Source organism: Erithacus rubecula (genome assembly GCF_903797595.1).
Source record: "Erithacus rubecula genome assembly, chromosome: 10".
NCBI lineage: Eukaryota > Metazoa > Chordata > Aves > Passeriformes > Muscicapidae > Erithacus > Erithacus rubecula.
In genome coordinates this window covers 13083690-13108770 of record NC_136662.1, presented here as the reverse complement: position 1 = coordinate 13108770, position 25081 = coordinate 13083690, and the positions used below count along the sequence as shown (strand labels likewise).

General features: G+C 37.2%; 1 protein-coding gene across 3 annotated transcripts in view; it reads left to right on the top strand.

The window, feature by feature from the left end:
• The window catches only part of HS2ST1 (heparan sulfate 2-O-sulfotransferase 1), a 78880-nt gene that overhangs the window by 33938 nt on the left and 19861 nt on the right, over positions 1-25081 (top strand). For all 3 annotated transcript variants that reach the window (XM_079313300.1, XM_079313298.1, XM_079313299.1), the window contains exon 2: positions 20118-20356. In XM_079313300.1, the coding sequence (XP_079169426.1) occupies positions 20118-20356 (239 nt within the window). The remainder of the gene's footprint in view (positions 1-20117; positions 20357-25081) is intronic.

Genomic DNA, 25081 nt, shown 5'->3' with positions numbered 1-25081 from the left:
TGTTTATTGTGTAAAAAATGTAAATATGCAGAAGTTTTTTCAGAATGTTTTACAAACTTTTGACTAAGTTAATAGTGTTAGTGGGGAGCAGCCAAAAAGTTCTCTTATCAAATATGCTGTTTCACAAAATATAAATCTGGCCTTCACTTGTCACGAAACTTCATGTAGCAGTGTATTAAAGTTGCACATTTAAAATCACTCAAAATGTGAGTGTTCCCATCATTTCACCCCGCATTAAGTTTCAGATCTATGTGTATTTATTGTAATAGAAATTTGTGTTAATGTAGTGCCTGACTCCTAATGAATAATTAGCGAAATAAGTGGACTGACAGTTTCTTAGCATATTGTGTTTGCATCTTAATGAACATTTTCTGCTTGGTCATGATCAAAATAGGAATACATTTGCATAATGTTAATCAAGTACTTGTTATTAACATTTGGAATAGGGCAGGTCTTAAATTTCATTTTTACTGTGTGCATGTCTGTAACATGAATTTAACAACTAGTTTAAAGTACAAGCTGCTGTCATGGTGAACACTGATGTTAACTATCCCTACTACACGTTCTATACTAAATGTTCTTTTATGATGTTTTATAGATTGATAGTTTATAACTCATTCCTATTGCTAGCTCTCTAGACATAAATCTTATGTGAACTTTCCCTAATCTTTCTCAACCTTTTTAATTTAGAGGATCACTTTCCATTTTTAGATGTTCATGGAGTCATAGTTCTCTTCTGCTGGTTTGGTACCACTTTTTCTTTGGAACCAAAAAGTAACAGGTGCTTATAAAGATTTTTGAACTTGCATTCTAAAGGAAGCAGGTTGTTTTTGTTGGGTTGGTTTGGTTTCCTTTCTCTATTGTTAAAGTAGAAACCTAGTCAGCTTAAAGCTGAGACAACCAGAAATATATGTAGAAGTAGTAATAGTTATTTTTAGACAAAGTGATGCCAGACCTCATTTGTTTGCTGCCTTCTGTTCCTTGTAATGACATTTTGTAAAAAAAAAAAAAAAAATTATGAAAGTATACGAAAATAATTTGTGACACTCTTAATTAAAAAGAAAAAGTCAGTCACAGGCAACCTGTATTGGCTGTGTAATTTTGGTGGGGTTTTTTAGGGTGGGTTAGTTTTTTGTGTTTTGGTTGGTTTTTTCTCTTCATATTCAAAGAGTGTTGTGTATTTCATTGTTTTATTAATTGACAACCCAAAAGTTAGTATTCATCTTTCCAGAATCAAGATGAGATTTTGTGATAAGAGAAACATATCTTGGCTTCCATGGACTGTTTTGGCCTAAAGATGATGTGGCAGAGCACAGGGAAGTAGAATGGAAAAGCAAGGTGAGACTATAAGAATAAGAAGTAAGACTGAAAAAGCCCCCAAAGGATCACTTTCCTGCTTCTGTGGCAGTGTCTTTCATCCCTTAGCACTTACTGTGCCAGTTACAGTACTGCTGGGCCTGCTTTGAAATTCCAGTGCCATTCCTGTGCTCTTAGAATCAGGGCTCAGTTAATGCAAGTCTCTTAACTTTTCCCAGTGGTCAGTTGTCATAAAAATCATATGCAGGCAGTATGAAGCAATTCTGTCCCTGAACCTGGTTCATACAGATAGAAACCAGTTTTCTTTCAGCTTCTCATGAGGTAAGCCATCTGCAGTTAGTGTCAAAACAGACCTTTGGACTGCACCTTGTACAATTCACTTTCTTTTGGGTAAACAGCATGTCTGTGTGTACAGCTGTAGGACAACAGCAGGGGATAAAAAGGAACTGATACCAGTAACAGCAAAACAATGATAACTTGCTTTGTCTTTGTAATATTCATCTATATATTTATTTATCTATATATTTATATCTTTATATCTTTATTCCTGTGAATTGTTTGATTAAAGCCCATGAATTTACTGAGAAAATACCAATTTTTATTTCAATTGCCTTTATGCAAAACTAATAGACCACCAGTACAAGCGCCAGAATATTACATGTCTGGAACTTGAAAAAGTCTGTTTATTTGACATTTTTGTATTTTTTGTCAGTCAAGGGTTGATTTCATTTTACAGAATAGTTAAAATGATGATTGAAGTAGAAGCCATTTCAAGCACTAGTCTGTATATTAGTCATCTTCATGTTGCTATATCAGTGTTTTATTCTGTAAAATAATTTTTAATTCTCTTTTTTGTTTGTTTTTTTTTCTGTAGCAAAATATAGGTATAAAAATGCATATGACTAACTTGGGTTGAGAGATAAATCTCTAAAAATACAGCATGGAGCAGAAAACAAACGCAACTGAAATAAACCCAAATAGTTTCATTTGCCACAGCACAGTGATTACCTAGACCTTGACATATATGAGAGCTTAAGTACTTCCAAATGATTTGTTTGTCTAGTGTTCACAGCTTCTTCAGGGTGAAAGTGAGATTTTTTATTTTTTATGTTCAGGAAGCGTAGATGGATTAGCAGAGGTAAACACCTGTGAGGCATTGCTGTGTTTGTAGGGAAGGGCCGGAGTTTGCGCGCTGTTGGTGTCGGCAGGAGGCGGCCGGGAGCGCGGCGTGCGCGGCCCGGCTCAGCCTGCCGAGCCAGCCCCTCTCCACGGGAGGCTCCTGTTCCCGTTCCTCGGAGCTGCAGGGTTTGTGCCTTGGTGCTGAAAGACAGCGCCGCCGGACAGGGACAAGGAGCCCGAGCTGCAGCTGCCGGAGCGCCGAGTGTTGCAGCCCCGCTGCCGCAGCTGCTGCCTGGGTTCAGCCTGCGGGTTCTGCCCTGCCCCGCTGCTTTGGGGCCGGGGCAGCTTCAGCCTTGGTTTTGCCGTGTGCCGCAGGCCCAGCACCGCGCCGGTCACTTTTTGCATTTGGGAAACCACACTGGGCGCTGTCTTTGGGAAACTCTGTGGTGAATCCCCTCTTGGGGGTAAAACTCTCTTTTATTAATATTGTTGTGGTTATTGTGGTTTTTTCAGTAAATTGTGATTCCATTTTATAATCTCACCCAGTGTTTCCTCAACTATCAGAAGGATGTGGGGGATAGGGAACAGCTGAAGGGGTTTATTTTCCTGTTGCATTTTAAAGCAGAATAAACTTTAACAAATTAAAGTTGAGGTAGTAAATTTTGGCTAAGGGATAAAATTTGTGAAATGCAAAGTAGAATAAAATGCTTCTTTTAAGTGAAGTAAAACCATAATTTTTGTTTATTTTCTATATGTGTAATTGACCTGGGGAAACAAGCTGCCATTGTCTTAATCTGGAGAATGTTTCTGCATCAATTGATAATGTGGATCTTCTTAGATCAGAATAATAGTGTTTCTGTCCCTAAGTTGTTTAGCTTCATTCCCTGTTACTTTACTTTATTTTTAGTTGTTAATGGAAACTAGGCAACAGCAACTTGTATGTGGGCATCTTAACATTTGGGCCTGTTTAAGACAGGAGTAGGAGCTGCAGAGGGTTTATGAAGTACTGGGGAGATTTGACACTGGAAACTGAATAGCTGCAGGCTGGATGCTTAAAATGACACCAGTGAGAGGTGACAAGGTGTGCTTGAGAAGACACTGATAGTTGTGAACAGAACACAAGTAGGGCCATTGTAGCTGAAAACTCATAACTGTGAACTTCATTATGAAGTACTTGGCATAATCATGTACTGATCAGCAGTTTTGCATGTTAGTGGCAGGAACTTACTTTGGGTGGGTGGTTTGTTGGTTTTTTTTGTTGTTGTTGTTGTTTGTTTTGGGATTTGTTTTAGGGTGTTCTATAATTGAGTACTAGGTCTCCTACAAGAAGTAAGTGCTCTGTTTTCCCAGTGGCAGTGCTTTGAGAAGAAAGGAATTGGATGAAATGTTCTTTCTGTTTAGTTTACAGGTCTGCAATCAAAAAACTTGTTTGCTGTTACTCGTGTCTGCCACCACAAGTATCAAGAGTATTGAAAGATCTTCTGGTTCTTCTCTTGGATGCATTGCTGCATGCTAATAAACTTTCTCTGAATAGACCAGCAGCTCTCTATTCTTGGTTCCTATTCAGTCTCCAATAAATGGGCAAAGAAATACCTTGAGTAATTTTATAATAATAGGTATGTTCTGTAGAGCAGAAGCTTGTGCTTGGAGGGAGTTTAAGGCAAGCTGAAGTGATGCCTCCAGTGTTCTCAGCCAGTTCACAAGCCTTTTGTATGTCATGTTGTATTACCTCTGAGCTGGAAGATACTAAAACAAAATCCATTAGGACAAGACCTAACGTTATCTCAACTGCCTTACCTATAAAAAGACAGATGAAGATTACCATTCTTCTAATAGAGAAAACCACATGTCCATTCCCCCTCAAATTCCTGCGGCTTTATAAACAAATACATGTTTATTCTTTGATAAAGCAGCCAGAGAAGAAAGGCTGAGGCAATAGATTGCATAAGCCTAATGGTTGGAAGATGGGATCCTCAGGCTGCTCACTGCTTTCTGGCCTCAGTGTGTTCCCATTCAATTTCTATTAAAAGCTATAAAAAAAAACTTGTAAAAGCTTTTGAAACAGCTGAATTTCTTTTTGTTTGTTTGGAAGTAGCACTACTTCTTTACCTCTGGTGCATCTGGTTAACCATCAAGAGCACCTGGTGTTCTTTCATTCTGGTATACAGGGGTATATTTTTCTGCTTCCTAAGATGATTTCCCGCGTTTTTTAGTGGGTAGTGGTTTTTTTGTTTGGTTGGTTTTGGGTTGTTTTTGTTTTTTTTTCTTCTTCCCTGGCTATTTTTATTTTAACTTCACTTATTGGAACTGTGGTTGTGTTTTTATGGTGGTTTTCAATAAACCTTCAGACTCCTCCTCTCCAGTTTGGAGACAAGTTCTTACTCAGCTGCATAATGTAAAATAAAAGGAGAACATTGTTAATTATGAATGACTAGGTTTATTAACTGTGTCCAGACAAATATTGCAGAATTCTGGTGCCCTGCCCAAGGGTAAGTCTGAGATAGCTGTGAGCTGCCAGATTTACTTTGTGTAGACTATTCCCAGCTCTCAGTAAATAATAACGCAGACTTTAACTTTTATGCAACTGTATGTGAATTTATGTACAAATAAGAAATTCTGGATTCGGTGTTGGCTCTTTAGTGGAGTGTGGAATAACACAACATATTCTAATTGATGGCCAACTTACACATTTTCTTTCCAATTCTTTTCCTTCCTTCCTGTGTTTAATACAGTTTGACCTCATGAATTCACGACATGAAATGGGGAATTAAGTATCTTGTCTTGGTTGTGCTTGAAGCCCTAAGTGTTGTTAGCCTGGAGTAATTAATAGTAAGGCCCTCCAATACTCAAATCCTTTTGGAGGTCATCAGTGATATTGAAGGTTGGTTTGTTTTTAAGATCATTGAAAAGAAGGAAGTTTGTGTATTCCTTTGCTTGTGTTGTGTTTGTGCAGAAAGAAAAATGAAATTAAAGAAGCTGAATGTGTAGAAGAATATGACAAGCTTTCATTGGTAAATCCATGAAGAAAATAGCAACTTCAGTCTATGTGCAGACTAAAAATTTATGCTACTATTGATTTACATGCAAAAGGAAACCTTCATATGGTACTTAACATGTTCTGAAGTTTTATGAAATAATATTTTGGAGATCTTTTTAATTTTGGGGTAGCTGAAGTTATCAATTTTATCAGTTGTGAAATGCAGCTCCCACGACCCAGATGAGATCTGTACCTTATTCCCTATTCCTCTTGGATAGCTTGTTCAGCAACTGATGATCTCTGTATTGTGTTTTAATAGCATTAATATTTACTTTTCAAGTCCTGGCAGTGAAGCAGAAGGTTCTGATTAAGTGTAGTCCAAGAAAATACTGTATTTCAAAATAGTCATATTGATTGCAACAGCTGATATTACTTTGCCCATAAATGAAGGGAGCAGTTTATTTTCATACTAATTTTTTGTTATATACCTTAATCTTTGCAACCTGAGTTTCTTTCATATCTGAATAATATAAACAGTGTTTTCTGTTCTAGCCAAGACAGTTCATTATAGCTTATAATGGGAATGTTTAATTCATTTTTGGCCTGTGATACAATAATCAGTTCTGACAAACCTGTGAAGCTGTAAAGCACTTCAATAGTTTCTGCTGATTTTCATCCAAAAGTAAGAATTCATTCCTGAGAAGTCTTAATTTTTAACTGTAATTGAAATGTATATTCTTTCATGGGTAGTTTATTGGTTTTCATCCTGTATTGTGTGCCTAAGGATAAAAACATAGGCATAAATAAGATTATCTGATATGTAAGGGACATGAAAAGATGTGGATTAAAATAGGTTGCTGTTACATATATGTCTGTTTTTTTCAGTGATTTGATGTTGGCTAATGGAAAATGTTAAGCATATTTCCTTCTTTTCTTTTTATATAAGTTTCTGACAGGAAATCTGTAGCTAAATATCACTTTATGATTTCCATCTGTTCATGTATAATAGTGTCTTATAATGCAGTCCAGATTGGTGCCCAATGGAAATGTCCTATAGCAGGAGATAGGCTTTCAAGTGATTGTTGTACATACTAATTATTTTCTTAAATGAGTACTTTATATAATTTTGAAGGCACAGAACTCATTTTAAAGACAGCTTCCTTGGTGCAAAAATTCCTAGTAATTAGCAAAGATAGTGCTTCATCTTTCTAGTGACAGTATTTTTTAAAAGAAAGGTTTGCATAGTTGTACTGCCATGGTAGAACGAGAAAATAAAATGCATCCTTAGGTTCAGGCAGGCAACAGAAGCAGGAAAATTGCTGAAATACTTCTTAGTCACAAACTTCTGTGATCTCTGCAGTGTGTTCCTCACCTAGTGAGGACTAGATTGAAGAGAATTTATTGTAATTCTGAGAACTCAGGTGATTTAGACAAATTGATAAATCTGTTAAAACTCTAGCTTTTGCAAGATGTGTGTCGGTGTATGCTTTACAATGAATATTTCTGCCCTTCCCAGCTGGGAAGAAGGACTTGGTGATGGGAACCACGTGTTCTGTATGGTGAGAAAACAAGAGAGCAAATGTAAAAACCTCACCTGTGTTATTCATGCTCTTCGTCACATCAGTCTTGATCTTTGCACAATTGACTGTAAATCATTGCAGGGGATTGGGCCAGACCTTTAAAGGCCCCCTCCAACCAAACTGTTCTGTGATAAATGGTAAAATATTATTGCTTTTCTTTTTAAACTTTGCAATCAAGTTACCTTAAAATACCTGTACTGCCTGAGAGTTTCCTGTACTGCCTGAGAGTTTCCTGTTTTCACGTGATGATAATCTGAATAATAGAATTAACCTGACAAATAGTTTTAATATTTATGAATTTAGGACTAATTTCAGGACAGCTGTATTGTGTGTTAAATGAGCCAGGATTCTGTCTGTGACTTGCAAATTGAGCTGAAAAAGCCTCTGAGAGGCAGAACTATGGTCAGCCTAGTCTCTCACTTCCTGAAAAAAATGTTTCATATCCATGGTGAATTTCCTTTCCCCAAGTTTGTTGCAGTTGTTTTAGTGCCATGAATGTGAGTTTCTGTGTGATTTTGCAGCTCAGTTGTTAGCAGTTCAGAGCTGTTCTCAATGGTAAGCTGGTTTCCTGTGGTTTGCCTCCCTTGGCTGTGTGCTTTGCACAGGGTGACCCTTCATGGAGGAGCTTCTCAAGTTGGGAACTTGGAACTAGTCACGCTTGTAGTCATGTTTCTACGGTGTTGAGAGGCATGATTTAAAAACAGAGCCTCACAATGCCTAAACCAACTCTCTTTCCCCCCTCTGAACAGCTGGAAAGCACAAAAGCAGAGCAGAGCTGTGGCAGCTCACTGCTTTTTTGTTCAACAGGAAATGTGTTTTAAAATAGAACTTGCTCTGTACAATTGTAAATACAGTTTTTTTGAAGTCTAAATATTACAGAAAATGTACCTCAGCTGAATAACAGGTTGAAATACTTTATGGGGCATAGAAAATTACTGAAGTTCCAGATGCTAAGTGCCTCATGTAAAGTCAAGTGAAATTTCTAGTTGCAGTCTTGTGACACTGGCTACAGAGAGCCAAAGCCTCTGGAATAAATGGCTACTACTTCAACCAAATTACCTTTTTTTTGGGGATTTTTTAAAAATTTATTTGGATAATACATTCACATTTGTACACACAGAGGGTAGACCACTTGTACAGAATAAACTTTTAAATTTGACATAGTTTTGTGAAAGAAGTAGCTATACATATGTACTGTGGCACAGCCCTGTGTCTTGCTTGAGAGTTCTTATCTTCTCAGCTGGTCACAGGCTAATAGTGTACACAGATATACACTATCTGATCAACAGCAGTTTAGATACAGAATTTCCTTTTGGTGAAAACTGCCCTGTTTTCTCATTGATAGTATGATGTATGAAACATAGTGAGAATTTTTACCCTGAGTCAGTTTTAACCCTGCATATTGATGTCAGCCCAAGATATCCTTGCCTTCCTGAGAAGAAGATACTTTGGTATGAAGTAGTTGTCAGGAGAGGTGTGAAAATATTTTAAGGTGGTTGTTTGGAAACTAAGAAGTTACTTTAATCTAGGAATGTAGAAGTAGTAAGACTTTAGAAATTATTTTAATATAAGCAAGGGAGGTTGGTTTTTATAACTTACAGCCTTTCTGAAGGTAAACTGTGAATTGGAAAAGAAGATAAAAATTATAGATATAGAACAGTAATTGAGGAGTTGAAGGATGAGAGTATGCAGATTTTCAGTGTTTACTCATCATGGAGCTTCCTTTGCACCACGTCATACTGTAGAGGACTGTTGCCTTTTGTCTTTCCCTCCATCTTTTCTGCCCAAACTTGTGTATAAATTGTTCCTGCTGTAATATGTTGCCTTCTGAGCACTGTTTTCACATGGGTAGTTGCCTCTTTAACCACTGCAATTGAATTTGCTGAGTATCATAAGTATCAAAGTTCAGTTTATTTCCATTTATTTATTTTCAACTTTATTTTATGCAGTGATGTTGCCACAATCTGTATCATGACAAGTCCTTTCCAAATTTCCTTATGCTCACTCAGTCTGAAGAGCAACCTCACTGTTTAACATCTATCTGGTAGATGATGTGCCATCACAATTCACCAGTGGTATTTTTTTACTTTGAAGTATTCCAGATAAAGTATCCCAGATAAATAATGCATTTCTTAGAAAAACTGTATCAATCAGTATATCCTCCCACAGAAGTTTATAGTAGTGATTTTGTAGCCCCTCCCCCTAGTAATGGCTTGGATTAAAATATCTTTCTGATTTAAAATTCTGAAGTAGTAGCTTCCATTTCATATAGCAGAATGGAAGACTTGTATGTTTTTTCATACATGCTTTATTTGAATCACCAACACTTATTAATATATATATCCTTACATGATTGCAACTTGTTAGCATAAATATGAAATTTTGAACCTTACTATACATATATGCAAAAATAGTAACTGGGGCTTATGGAATTTGAGGATGGAGGCTTAGTGCAACAGCAGGGGAAATTTAAATCTTGTGTGTAGAAACCATCGATGGTCACTGGAGACATAAACCAAAAGCACCTCAGGAGAATTTGGGTTCATGAATGGAGGTGTGAAGAACAGAGGGGAAATGTTTTAGATTAATTCAGTAGTTTCCATACTGGCATAGAAAGGAAGTTTTATGGCTGTACAGCTTCTCTGGGGAAAGCTGAGTTCAGCCCAATACCTGCACCTCTGGTGAGGGCACAGGCTTCTCAGTGTCACAGCATCTTTGGGAGCTCGGGTTGTCAGGCTTGCACAAACCTTTTCTTTACAAGAGAGTTTTAGCATTGCTATTCACGACCATTTTGACCATGTAATATTTCTTTAAAATCAAGTTAAAATATCATCTGTGCCTTGGTATTGACAGCTCAAAACAGTTCTGCTCTCAATGGCGGCAAAAGGATTATTGCCTTATAGAGCTCTGCAGGTTTCATTATTAGAAATGGGTTAATGCTAGATTTTAGCCTATTGACTATTGTTGGAAGCAGCTTACTTTCCTTTTATAAAATAAAATCAGATCTGACAACTAGAAGTCTTAATGTCTGCAAAAAGATAATCTGACCAAAAATGTGGGTGTTCCTGGTGTTTGGTATTTTTCTCAAGACCAGTCAACTCTTTGCATGCTGTGCAATTCTGACTGCCAACAAAACAGTGTGTAAAGCTAAATCCACTTTCTTGTCATAAAATGAGTATTTTAATAAATTTGAAGTACCAAAAGAGAATCTAGATTCCTCTTTTTCTCTGGACTTACTGGGGGAATTATTTTTGACTTTTATTTCATTGGCATTGCCTTACCCAGCATAATATTCTGCATTTCTGACTTTTAGTAAGTTCAGTGATGGTATATCTTCTGATAATGAATAATTGTGCTGTACTGTGTTCAGGAAGCATTGGTAGAGATTGATGAATGCAAATCTGTTATATCCCTTACTGCTGTGGATCCAAAGTAACGAGCAAGGGGCTGGAATTGCTTTGTAGCTTTTTGTAACAGCTGCCTGAGATGCAGTTGAAGGAATTGTTTGCCTTTTTGTTCTGAATGAATTATCTTCAAATGGTCCTTCTTGTTTAAAATAAGATTTGGGAGAAGACCAGAATATTTCTCATGCATGTAGGAAAATAATTATTTTTAATTAAAAAGCTTAATCCAATCTAAATGAGGATTAACACCAAGAGGCTTTCAATGAGCCAGCTGGCTCTCTTGCCAAAGAGAAGGTTTTTGTACAAAGCTACCTTTACTGTACACATCACTAGCCTGGACTGTTTTCTTTTACCATGCCCAAGGAGCTCCTGATCACTCTGTCATGAAATGACATCAAGCTCTTGCTTGTATAATTTTGATTTTGCTAGTCAATGTCTGCTGCAAAGAGATTTATAGTATGATGTTGATATGCAAGTATTTGAAATATGATTGCCTCTGTTTCTTAGCATGGAGAAGATGGTGGTGGTAGGTTTGCATTAGCTGGTAGTTGTGTCACAAATGTTCTGTAATGCATGGTTTTGAACTTGTATTGAGGATTTCATGTGGACTTCTCTCATGAAAGTCCAGCTGAACTTCCAGAGTAGGATCAGGGAAGGTACATGTTGAGAAGGCTTCTTTGTAATGTTCCTTCTCTGGGCTCCTTGAGTCCCCAGGGCCTCTGCTGCTTTGAATCCTCTGAAAGTCAAAGGGCAAGGGCTCCCCTTAAAGCAGGCAGTTATTTCATTTGTGAAGGAACGAGGTTCATATTGCCTGTGTTTTTATTCCTAGTTCTGCCTGAGCATAGCTTGGACTTAGGTGTGAAGAGGGGAAGGATACAGCAAGAAGAGTTTTCCAGAGATAATTTAAAAGTTTTAATTTAATGTTTGTTGTAATTCTGGCATTTAATGAAAAATAGGGGGGTATTTGTACTTTCATATACTTAAAATGGCTTTGATGTTCCTGTAATGTATTTTTAAGTGGTCTATATGTTAGAGCTTATCTTTATTCATGCTTATCCATTTGATCTCCATTGCAGATGAGGTCTTTAGGCTGCAAACCTTAGATTGGAAAAAAAGCAGTATTTTTTAATCTATGTTGATATTCTAGCTGCATGAAAAGTAGCAAATATCGTGATTAACAATTCACATTATTGAGGGAAAAATAAAACTTCTGATTTCTATGCCCTGATATAAAGCAACCAGGGTATAGAATTAAATTGAAATTCTTAAATGAAACTAAGACCAACATAAATGGTTTATATAAAGAAAACAAAAAAAAATATAATCAAGAGCTTATCTAGTCAGTATTTTTAAAATGTAATTTAAATTAATTCTGTAATGACTTTATAACCATGGGGCTTATGCAGCATGCAGGCTCATTTCTGTTTTTTTAAAACTTCTTTCAAACCTTCTGTTTTACACAAGCTCCTATAACAACATTAAGGTTAGAAATCGTGTTTATCACTGTAAATTCTGAATCTATACATAGCCAGTGTCAATTCAGCAAATATCACGCTCTATCTGTTGGTGCTACACAGAGTTCTTGTAGGGTTATTCTTGGTGCTCTGACTTCCTAAGATTCCTAGTAAAATGTTTGGCTCTTCTACCTTAGCCACGTCAGCTGCTGTTCTGATCAGAAGGCAGTGCTGTTTGCTGTCTTCCTTTTTTTGGCTGTTAGACCAGATGGCAATAGCTTGTTTTCCAGATTAGTTAGTTTAGCCAAGATGTGTGAAGACAAGCAGGGGTATAAGTGCAATATGTTGCAAATAACAGTGTATCTTAGCAAGTAGTTTTATTAAACCTGATGGTGACTTACATAGAATGCAGCATTGTCCTTATATATATGTCTTACAATTATTTTAGCAGGTAGTTTAGTGATGCTTTTTGCTGTTTTTGCTAGTTAATACCCTTTTTAAAAAGTAAATTATTATATGGCTGCAGAAAGCTCATGTAGTAATGTAAATAACAAATATATATAGATAAGCACCAGTCTCTAGGCTGCCACTAAATAGTGTCAGACACTCTATATTGATCTTGCTTTTTTTTCACTGTTTGAATTGGATTTTTCTTGAAGGAGTGACATGCATGTTTGTATTGTGGAATGCTTGTGACAACTGCATGCCTATAGAAAGCAGTTCCATTAACTTTTCTTGCTAACACTGCAGACGTGCATTAAGGTGTTAAGGCACTATAAATATGAGCAAACCCTGCTGTTACATACTTAGCTGAGGTTTATTATTTAGAGAATAAATCCCTGTTTGCAACTTATTTTTCTTTGCTCGTATCATAGTCACAGTGTTTCACAGCAGTTTGCTGACAGTTTTGGTGTTCTGAAAAGCCACAAACCTTTTCCTTGTGTGATTACATCCTTCTCTTTACAGCTATCTGTTTGCTTGTCCTAAAGAAACAATAAATTGCAAGTGACTGGGAGAAAACAAAGATGAATGGTGACTGTTGTGTCTGTTCTCATGCTAATTCATCACCTTGAATTCAACACTTGGGTCAAGCAAAACAGATAAGTCTGAAGTTGAAAAGCTTATGGAGCTGCTTGACATGTGCTTATTTTTAAATATACTACTACATCATGGTGCCTAAAGATTTTGCTTCTGTAGATTTTTACCTAACTTTATGGTTAGCATTATGTGTAGTGTTCAGGAGTCATAGCAGTGATGCTGTGGTTAGAGCTGCAGGTGTTTAAGTATGAATCTTTTGTTTTAAAGCATGTGCAAATTTTTTAAAATTTCATATTTGGTCGAATTAAGTTCTCTTTTTTGTTTTATTGGATGCTGTTTTAACAAAGTATTTGCTATAAGCTGTATTATTTCTGGGAATAACCATGCTTGTTGGGGTACCTAAACTTTGATTTATATATGCAATTCATCTAACTTCCCATGGGATATTGTCTAGTTTTGCCCTCCCTGGGACCATTTGAGGTGCAGCCCTTACTGGCCTTATGTATTGCTAAGAGACAGGTTGACTTAGTGCATGCATGGTATGCCTGATCTTAAATCCAAAAAGAGCCACAGCATAGTCTTTAGTTAAGATTTTTTGTGCAGTGAAGTGCTGGAAGAAAAATCTATAAACAAAGCAAGTAGTTGGTCAGACCCTAATCTCCCTTCCTTAACAAAATTTACAGAAAAGTGAGAAATGCAGGTTCTGATGTTCAGTCCAGGTTAGATGTACATATGGGATGGTGATTTCATTGCAAAGGGTAAAACTTTTGTTTTTTTAGTTTAAAATCAAAGCCTTAACAATATTATTCACGACTCAGTATGCTTCTACCTACATGTTCAAAATAAAGTCCTGGCAAAAATGCTGTCTTGAAATCAAGTGACAGATATCAAATGCCAATGGAACTGTAGCAGGCTTTTCAGAATTGTTGCTTCTAATTTTCAGGCAGCTGCTGTGTTAGATTCCAGTTAACGATCTCATGCCTGCTTGGTTGTCTGTGTTGGGATTTCTGAGGGGGAGTATTTTTTCTTTGAACTAGTTCCAGTGAGAATTTGTTGGAGTTTGAAAACAATTCTCTTCTGTCTGGTCAGTTTTGAAGTGCAAAACAGTCTTTTTCTTCTGTTCTGAAAGTGCACTAACCACTATAAAAGAAAATGCTTTGGCAATATTAGTGACTTCTACTTGGCCACTAAGCTCCTGGAGTTTATTACAAAATACCTTTTACACCTCTTTCTTTTCATGCTTTACTTGAAAATAAACAAGGTGGGGTAAAATTTCTAAAATTAGTCAATAGGATTTCTTGCTGCTAAGGCAACTGAATTTTTAGAAGGGAAAGAAAACATGGGTTTTTGACCCGACTTAAAAAAAACTTTAAATTACTTCTCTGCTATTATTTTAAGCTTTGTACTCTTGTTTCCATCCTGGTTTGTGCTTTGCATGTGATCTTTGCTTGCTGTAGGTCAGAAATGGGTTCAGAGCACATATGTGCTAAGGCTCTCCTGAATTTGAAAACTTTTTCAAGGGAAATGTTAAATTAAAGGTTTTAGCATGTATTTGATGGGCTGTTTGAGGCAGCTAGATTTGCAAATGACACCAACAGTATTTTTTATCTAAAATGCAAATTACTAAAATACCTGAAGGGTTAAGATGTTTTTAATTAGGAGAGTTGTTCTGAACTATGCAAATAAATATGTAAGAAGAGAAGAAAGCAAAAGGTCCAAGTTACTCTAAAATGGAAGAAATTATGGCTACTGCATCAGGCAGTAGTAGCAGTGCTTTCCACAGGTGTCATTTCCTGAGTGGTATTGTTGTTAACCAAAGTTTCTGGAGCTGTGGAGTGATTGGTGGTAGTGTGTGTGCGTGTGTGTATGGCCTGAAAAAAAAATAAAATGAAATTGCAGTTTTGTTTCTTAGAATTTTTTTTTATTATTTTTGCCCACAAATACACATTGCTCTTTAATTTATGAAGTTTGTGGAGAAGCCGTGGTGGTTCTGCTCTTAGTAGGACTCAAAACTAGAGCAGAGTAGAGTTGTTTTTTATAAAAGTCTTTGAAAAAATTGGTATGTTAATATTGATACCTCACACAAATTTAATTTTTAGGCACTTTTTATTAATTCAATTGATATATTTCCTTCAGATTTAATTTGGTATAGTGACACAAGTCCTCCATGGCCATAGATTGTCATAGCACCATTGATTGTTTCTCTTCTTCTCTCCATCCCTGAAGTATTGATATCTTCGTGCAGCTCCACTCTGGTTTGTCAGTCCTGTGCAGCTGAGCAGCTCCCAGAGGCCACATTGCAGTGACAGATGAAGGCTCTGTGTGTGTGGTGGGCGTTAAATGATTCAGAACATTAACTTTGCTACAGAATTATGATTCAGTTTTAAGGTGTTGTTCAGTGTTCATTCTTCATCAGAGGAGAATGGAGTCCGTAGTGAGCAGGTTCACAGTCCTGGTTCAGTGTTCAGGCCAGTCCTGGTTTAGGCAGCTTTTGGGCAGGGGAGCAGCCTGGGAGCCGCTCGGTGCCTCATTGGCCTGGGAGCAGAGTGCAGAGAAAGCTGAGACACCAAGTCAGCTCTGGTGCTGTTCCCAACTGGAACTGCTTATTGCATTAGTGGGGCACCCAGCAGTGTAGATTCACAGCAGCAGTGTGCTCAGGGGTGCTGCTGTCCAGACCAGCTGTCCAATTCATTCACATCGAGCCAGTGTGACTGCAGTTTGAATCCACGTCTTTTTCTTCTGTTGGGCAACACTTGAAAGCTGCTGAACTAAAATTTATTTTAAGACTGAGTCTTCCCTCATTTGAGTGGGAGCTTTCACAATGAAAGCATGGCAGGCACATAAAACATATTGAAGAGAGAGCCTAAATAACATCTGTAGATGCATACAGAAGGAAGATAGATGTAGAGGACAAAGAACATAGTTTGGGAAAGTAGAGCAGTATGCTCTGAATTGTTCTTCCAGTTATTTGAACTTGATTTTGACAGCCACTAAGGCTCTAAATATGTCTTTCATTAAGTGGTAAGAGCTAAGTTAGAGGGTAAAGAAGAATTTCTGATTTTGATAGATTTCTTTGTTCAGAAATCCCAGGAGGTTCTTATGCTTGTGTGAAAAATGTGAGGAATTTGAAATGTTTGGTTTTGTTAATCTTTAAGTTGTTAAAATCCATGACACACTGTTTTCTTTGGGAAGATTTTGTATGCAGTTATGCAGTTAACACTTGGATTTCAAGTAAATGCTAATAAGCTTGTTTTGCCTAAGACATTCATCTGTTTGAATGTGCAAGGAATGTAGACTAATAACTACTTATGATCCCAGTCATTTGTTTCTATAATTGTTTAAATATTTTTCATTTGGGTGAGTTGTTTCTGTAATTATGGTTCAGCTGGTTTTCAAATATTTTTAGAAGTACGTATGGGTCCACTGCATTTTCACAGGTGACTTTATTAGCTGAGATCCTTGGTCTGTCCATTACTCTCCAAGTGTTTCTTGTTATTAACTCTTGAGCTCGTTGAGAAACTGCTTTGATTTGAAAGGGCAGTGACCTTGAAGTGATGAAGTACAGATGAAATTAGTTGCTGTTAGTGCTTCCACTGAAGAAGTCATAACTTGCCCATTATGTTATTTTGTGGTAGCATGTGACTGGCAAATGAATTTGTTGCTGGCCATGATATTTTGTGGTTTATTGCTACAAGACGATGTCTCAAGAAATGTAAGTCATGCCAAGAGACTGAGATGCAGAAATAGGATGAAGGCAGATTTAGAAGAACATGTAGGCAAATAGGTGAAAAAACAAACTTGTTCTGCTATTTACAAAGCAGCTACTTCAGCCAGCTAAGGACTTTCTAAAAGTAATTCACCTGCTGGTAAATAATCAGTTCAGCAACTGTTATTACACTGATCATATTGGTACTGCCTATGTGCAAACTGTCCTTGCAGTTGATGAAAGTTTGCTTTCAGGGCAACTGCAGATGATAGAACAGAGTTTACCCCAAGGGTATAGCAATTATATCGTGTTACACTGAAATCAAACAAGCAATAATAAAAAAGTGAGAGAATATCTTAAGCCTTAAAATTATCCTGTATTATAGTTTTATGAAAGCCTGTCTTGTATTTCAAGGTATCACTTACTTAAATCCTGCATATCTTTTTAAGGGGGTGTAGTTATGTAATGTGAAATTCAGAGTGTGTGATCTTAACTCGGTTTAAACATATGGTTCTTAATAATTTTGCATAGGTGTTTTTCCTACAAAACAAAGTTTAAGCAGAATGCAGTAAAAGCAATGAGATTAGGACATATTCTTCAGAGATCACTGGATCTCTGAGAGTAAAGAAATCACCCATCCTGATTTTTAAAAGTTTTAGAAGTTGGTTTCTGTTGAAATCAGTCCAACCTTATGTAGATAGGTTCTTGTAATCAAAGTTATATTTGCAGGTCTGTCACCTAAGGAGATTTTTGGTAAACACGATATATTTAGTAAATGCTCCTCCCTGTCTTCCACATGTAAAATGTCTCGAAAGCATACATTGCATTTTCTATCATATTTCTAAAAACATGTAAGTATAAACCATTTTCAGCCGTTACAGGGCTTCTACTTCCAAGATTATTAAAATTTGATAGAAGAACAAATGAACTAGTTAGCCAAATGCTCACTAACTCCTCAAATTCTCTAACTTTTGATTACATAGGTACCCCAAAGACTATTTTTAGTTGCATGTTATCATTACTAGATCTCTTCCCCTCTCCATATAATTAACTAACAAACCTTATCAATAAATAAAATAGATATCCATAATTTTAACAGTTAAACTGACTTCAGTAAGTATCAAAAGAGCTTCCTGACTTCATAGGAAAAACTGCCAGCTATTTGTGATTGAGAAAAAATTGTGCAAAAACACATTACAAAACTTGCAATTTTTGTTACTCATGGACTGGGAAATAGGCCCTTAGGATGGCTGACCAGGTTAGACACTTCTAGGTGCTTCCTCTGCTTCTCACTTCAACTTCCTTGCACTTTAGCAGTTTATATCCTTCACTTCACTTCAGCTTTTTTTTAACTATTGCAGTTATTTCAAAAAAATCATCTCAAAGATCAGCTTTTGAAATTTAAAGCCTCTCTTTCTTTTTTTTTTTTTTTTTTTTTTTTTTTTTTTTTTTTTTTTTTTTTTGTGATAGGACTGTCTGTACACTTCAGGCTTTTGCTCCTTACCTGAGTTCTTGCTTTCCCCTCGCCGTGGGAAGCTGAAGGTGGTTGGATGCAATATTGCATCCAATAGCCTTTCTGCTAATTGCATCCAATCACACAGATTTTATATCTTATGCATGGTCTTTAAAGTGCCCTTATCACACTCATTCTTGAATCATCAAGGTTTAAAATACCTCATTAGAGGAATACTTCTCATCAATCCTCTTGCAAATCATGTCTCTTCCTCACAAATGTTTTTCTCTTCCATGTAAAAGACAAAGCTCTGTGCCAGCCTTTATCAGCTCTGGGGTTCTGTGCAGCTATGATTCAAATCTAGTTTAGATCTACTACTGTGGTGTAGAAAATACCAATTAAATTGGTTTCATTTCAGCCTCTGTAGGTGGTATTCAGTATCCCTGTAGCCTTGAGCAGCCACGTGGTTAACTATGTGCCCTACCAAATGCTTCCTCTAATCTATTACTGGCAGGAAGGGGAGAGTTGCCAGCCCCATTTTGTTGTAGCCATCTTCAGAGAGGTGAAACCTGAGTCTGTTGCCTCATCGCTTTCCAAAATAGGATGTTTGCCAGCATTGATGGGAGAGGTAGCAAATGAGAAAGGAAGGAGCAAAAACTGTGACTGATGTAGTGGGGAGCAGCAGATGTCATGTGGAAAATTGAGATATACTCAATAAGCATTTCCTACAAACATTTTCATACTGAGGTAACTTAGTTATGGGGTGTGAGATATGAGCATATGAGAGATTGAGTGAGTTTAAGCATTGAAGCATTTCAGACAGATGGAAGTTTGTGGTTTAAGACAATTTATGTAGAATTACAGGGTAGGCTATTCACAGCTTGATGATTCTGCTTTAAAAGTGATTTTTTGTTATAATTAAAGAGATTTGGTGAAAGAATAGAAGGAGCTTGGCTAAAGAATCAAGGGAAGTAAAGGTCAAGAGCTGCTGCTGTTAAAGACAAGTCATCCAAAAAGAGCTATACTCTGTAAAAGAACACAATACAGAGAATTACAGGTTACTCTTGTGATAACTTACACTGTTGACAAATGCAAATTTCTTAGAATACATTATTAAAGGCAGTATCACTGTAAATGAATAAGGAAAAAGTGCTTTGACATCTGTATTATAAATTGTATTCAAGTACATACTTATCTGGAACAGAAAAAAACCTGAGTCTCAATCAGCATTTGATCTTCCACAGCATAAAAAAAGCAAAAGCTGTAATAATGTGAGTTTTATTTTCCAAATAAGCTTTTAGCAGTTCAAGCAGTGTTCGATTACTGAGTATTGCCCTTTGTATAAAAGGAAAGGTGGATTATTTGCAAAATATTTGCTCTGCTAAAGTGTGTTGTAGCCTGCCTTTCCATGTTTCTTTCTTTTTGATGTATTTCAGTATTCAGTGATCACTCACCTTTATGTTACCTGTTTTGTAAGCACCTCTTGCTTCTATTCTTGTCCAACTTCAGATTAATAAAGCTAATTGAGTTTTTGCAGCCCCATTTTTTGTAATGCTTTACTCTTGGGACTTGTATCAATTGAAATAAAAACCCAGTGGTTTCATCCAAATGACCGTGCTTCTGCACAGTCAGTTGGCTGTGGTCTCTGGTGTTAGTATTTCTGCTATTTCTGCATACTCTTCAAATTGTTTATTTCTTTCATTATAATTTTTAGCTAGGGGTATTGTTGAAATTGTGGGATATTTCAAGGATTGTCACCATTTTCATCGTGCATTATAGACTTTTCTTAAGACTTGATGACTCTAAAAACAGTGACATCAGTGTGAGTCACAGAGTATGGTCTATGTTCCCTAAGCATATTGTTTTCTAGGCTTTGTGTTCCGTGTTGGACTGTCTTTCATTCTTTTTTATTGATGAAGTTTTGTTCAGGTTTGTCAGAAATACATAGTACAGCAAGTGTTTCATTTATTGCTAAGGAATTACAGCTTTCCACCAGATTGTGTTCTAAGGTTTGAACGTCAGAATTGGTGACACTTGCATTGAAGTTTTGTATTTTTCTTTCTTAACAGAAAGGGCTATTGCAAGGCATGAAGTCAGAGAGATAGAGCAGCGTCATACAGTAGATGGTCCCCGACAAGATGTGACACTGGATGAAGAAGATGATGTGGTGATTATTTACAACAGAGTACCCAAGACTGCCAGCACATCCTTCACAAATATTGCCTATGATCTCTGTGCAAAGAACAAATACCATGTTCTACATATCAATACAACCAAAAATAATCCTGTTATGTCTCTGCAAGATCAGGTAAGCTGCTGAATTTAGGATGTCCCTATCAAACAAGGGAAGAGCACAGGAAAAAAAGTGTGCTATTGCAAATTTGGGTGATATCATGTATTTGGCTTTTTTGTCACATTTTCCAATATAAATGAAATCTAATGTTTTCATATTTTCTTTGCAGAGAATTAACAATATTTCTTAATAGGTTTAGGTTTTTGCTTGGCCACTGGAGGTGGTAAGTGTCTGTTTATTGGACAAAAACAAAGCTAAAAGGGGGCATGACTGGGGTAGAAATTACCTTTGTTGCTATAACTGTGGCTGTGTAATGCAACTTGCCTGTCATCTCCAGCTGCAGTGAATGCAGTCTCAGGCAATTTGCTTTCTGTGTAGTGCAGGCACTGTGCCATGCTGTCAGGGCTAGACTTGTGTCTGTGGTACTGGGGCTGGTCAGGTCTCACAGGTGATTAAAAACATACAGAAGAGTGCTTTTAAATAGCTTGTACTGCAAAGGATGGGCCACTTTGCTTCCTTTAAAAGTTTTCACTAAAATCACTGTAATACCAGACTAGAAATGATGACGGCTACTGTATTTAAAAAAGAGTATTTTAAAAAGGTGATGAGGGTTCAGTGCTTTGTTTTTGTTAGGTTGGGGTGAGGAAGTAGGTTTATTGGTTTATTTTTCTTTAATATTTCCTTGGCTGTCATGAGTGAACTTGCAGAGAATCCAGGTTAGAGATGTGAACCATGGCTGTCATCATGCCTGCCTGTAAAACGGATGTTCCCGGCCTCTCTACTGCTGGTTGTGTGCTGATCACTTAAGTTGATATGCAGCAGAGGCAGGAGCTGCTCTGCATTGCAGCATGTCAGCAATGAGCCTTCCAGCTCCTCTAAGTGCCTGTCTGCAGGCCAAAGCAGCTCAGCCAGCTGGACTGGGGCAGGGGGAAGCAGAAGCTCAAGGCCCTCCAGTTCTGTATGTGGGAGAAAGGTTGAGGTAGGGATCTCTGTGCAGAGGAAATAATGGACTTGGGTGATACTGGAATCTGTTTTGGTATCTCTGATACTATGTTCTTGTCCAAGGTGGTAAATGATGTCTTTTAATTAGACACTTGATACTGTTTTTCTTTGATGGCCATTTACTGGGAGATGCTGACAAATAAAAAACTTCATATATTTCACAGTTGTTCAAAGATGCAGAAATAATTTTTCATCTTTAATACATGGAGATAGCAGCTTGCCATTATAATTAATAGTGCATAATTATAGAGATGGCAGGAGTTCTGAGTGGTAGTTGATGTTTACTCTGTGTGGGCTTGGATTAGCATGACATATTCATATGCCACCTTCACCAGTATAGCTCATCTGGGTGCATTAGGTGTATATGCTCCAGTAGTAAAATATATAAACATATCAAAGAGACAAAATTGTTCTGTTCCTGATATTGTTTGTTAAAACTAATCTCCCTAAGCAAGGTGAAGATTGCCTTGGGCCTGGCAGAAATTTGTAAATTAGTGAGCATTCTTTTGTGCAGTTTTTCTGCTGTACTTTTCCAAACTACTGTAATTCTGTAACAGATTTTAAGTTCTCTGCCCATATGTGAAACCTTTACTTCTTGAATGCAGTATGAAAAGAATGATATTTAAAATCCACTCCAAATATGGTCTGTTTCTGCTCTGAGATAATCCAACCATAGTTCCTAACACCCATTTCAGTTTCAGGTGTAACTTGTCCCAGCAGTCCTCCTTTCCTTTGCAGCATCTCTGGCAGCAGGATCCTGGGAGCTGCCCCTCTTTCCCCAGGCTGAGCCTTTTCTTTGCAGCAAGCTGGGTGCCATGTTGCCCATATTGCATTTCTGACCTGTGTGGTCTGTAGTAGAAATGCCTGCTTTTCCCAATGCAATAGGAGGAGTTGCTTGGTTGAGTTTTATTTGCTGCTTGCATGTTTCAGCAGTGACACACTGTCCATGCAGGAATGCCTGTGTTACAGCATACCAGCCACACAAACGTTATTGGTTTTGTTACATGGTGAAGGTGTCATTTAAACATCTAAAATTAAATGACTGTTCTGCATTACTGCATGTGTTCTTGATACATTATTTAAGAAGTGGCTGTGAGAACGTTCTCTATACTGTTCTGAATGCTACAGTTATGCAGTGTTTCAATCCCTCAGCTTGCTGTTTTCTGTTTCTAGGATTTTTTTCTCTTTCAGTTTCTCACTCAGTTGCACACTCACACACCATCAGATACTCAGACACTCGTGTGTGTGACTGGGTGTGTGTCTGAGTGTGCATGACTTGATGTGTCTGTGTGGTCAGACTGCAGAGAAGAGGGACTGATGGTTGCAGTTAAGGGACATAGATCAGAACTTACAGCATCACTTTAATTTGCACACATGGCTTTTTCTCACACTAGGTATTCTGGCTGGGTTTTTCCTCCTTTTGGCTCACTGGGACTTGTTTTAAATTCCTACCGTCCTAGAAACTGAATGTGTTTAACTTACCTTTCAGGACATCTTATGCCCCTAGAGTATGTTTGATCAGGCTTTTTAATTCAGTGAACCTGAGCTGATTTCCCACTTACTAAAGGCTGTGAAGCAACTTTGTAGCTGATGATATAAAAGCACCATGAAACAACTTCACAGGAATTCCATTCACGTCTATCTGAACTTTTAAAGTCACCTCAAATTTTATTCAATTGGGCTCAGATGGAGAAGCTTGCTCTGTCTCTTGAAAGCTCCAGTATCCACTAAGCCCTGAAAAGAAAGATAAAATTGATCGTATTTAACAGTATGAAGCAGTGGGCAATATTCATCTCTGACCTAAAATGTGTGAATCCAGACTCATTAGGCTGTCCGTGACCTGGAACAATTCCTGGCTTTTGGAATGCTGCAAACTGTGGGAGGAAAAAAAAATTTCTTGCCTGCAAGCTAGTAATAGGTGTTAAAAACTTTAGTTCTCATGAGCTCAGCCTGTTGCAGGTCCATCTTATAACACACCTGTGACATTTACGTCTGCCTTAAAACCTTCCTAGCCTTCTCTTAGCTTGGCTGGTGTTAGAGGCTAGACTATCCACTGTATGTTCATAAAAATTATTTCCATAGCAGACAATAATACTGTAAGACAAAGGCAATAAAGGATTTTTGTAACTGTTACTGAAACATCTATGATTTGATACCAGATGCTGGCATGGGGATCTAAAGCAAAAAACTTGGGATTTTGTACTTAACATTACCTTATGTCTAGTCTATTAGCAACTGAAATCTAGATGATGTAAGATTTCAAAAAGCTCATTTGTGAAAACATAAATGTGCACTTTAATATGTGAGCTGCACTGCATAGCCTAAATAGCATAACCTGTTTACTTGCAGAGTTGCATCAACCAACCATGACATTTTGGGGTTTGTGGGTGAAGGAAGGAAAGGTGATATATATTTTGTATTTAGGAAGCATCTTTGCCAGGTAAAGAAATACTTATAGCTGAGGCTCTCCACTGAAAATATCTTGTCATTAATCTTGGAAAGATACAGACGGTAGAAGTGTGTTTTATTTCAGTAGCAGTAAAGGTGGTTCAACTGGATTCAAAGTCCCATATTAACAGTTTGTGCTATGGACAAAACTAGACAGAAATCCAATGCAGTTTATGAAACACCACTGTGTGATATTGTGCAGTGCTTTTCAGCTAGGTTTGCCACCATTTTTACATGCAATATATGATTTAAATTTTGTAATGCCACAGACTGTGAAATTTTTACACTGAAAATCTTAATGTTGCCTGCTATTAAAAAGTAATAAAAATTTCTGTTATCTGAGAGTCCAAGAGCCAGTGTTTAAAGAAATAAGTACAGGCTACCAACCTCTTAAATTGTAGACCATGGGTTTTGCACAATTGAAGAAACAGCAGCAGGCCAGTCTCAGCTCTTCAAATCTTCACCTGGTAGGTTATAATAAATAGTAGATGCTATGCTTCAGGACACTATCAATCCACTTGACCTTAGAGAATGTTAGTGTCTTGTCTTGAGCTCTAAACTTTCCTCTTTTTTTGTCTCTCTTGTCTCACCTCAGAATCTTTGTAGTTATCTGTGTCTCTGTATAACAGAAAAGATATTGCAGATGTGCAGAGAACACTGTCTTTTAATTCACAGCCTCAGAAATGGCCTATCTTTGTCAGACAGCTCAGGCAGTACAAATTTATCATCCTCTCTTTATTATCCAATTCACTAGTTTTGGAATAACTTTCAGTTACATGCTTTGATGTTAAAATATTCTGTTCATCTAGTAAAGCCAAGCTCTATCAGAATTTGCATGTCCCACTTAATTTGATCACACACTCTGGTTTGGGGCATGTGTCTTATTTTGTTCTTTGAAATGTAAAGCTATTCCCATTTTTGTGGAGTTTGCCAGCAACTGCTCTATCAGCCCTCATTTAAGGGCTACTTTAGCATGAAAGTTTCACTGAAATGTTAGGCTTAAGATGACTATTCAAAATAGCAAACCTATAGATCTGATTTACATTGCATGCATTTATAACATTTCTGGATTACTTGTGCATTGCATTTTGGGATGGAGGAGCAAATAAACCATCAGATTAGTTCCTTATGTCCCAGTAAAATAAGTCTAAGAACGAGCTGTAAATCTGGTACACTTCTGTTTGAGGGACTGAATATCGATCAGACAATTCTATTAAATATGTACTTGCACTTCTGCTGAAAGAATTCTGCATTCCTTTCCAATTGCAAATAAAATGGACTGACAAACAT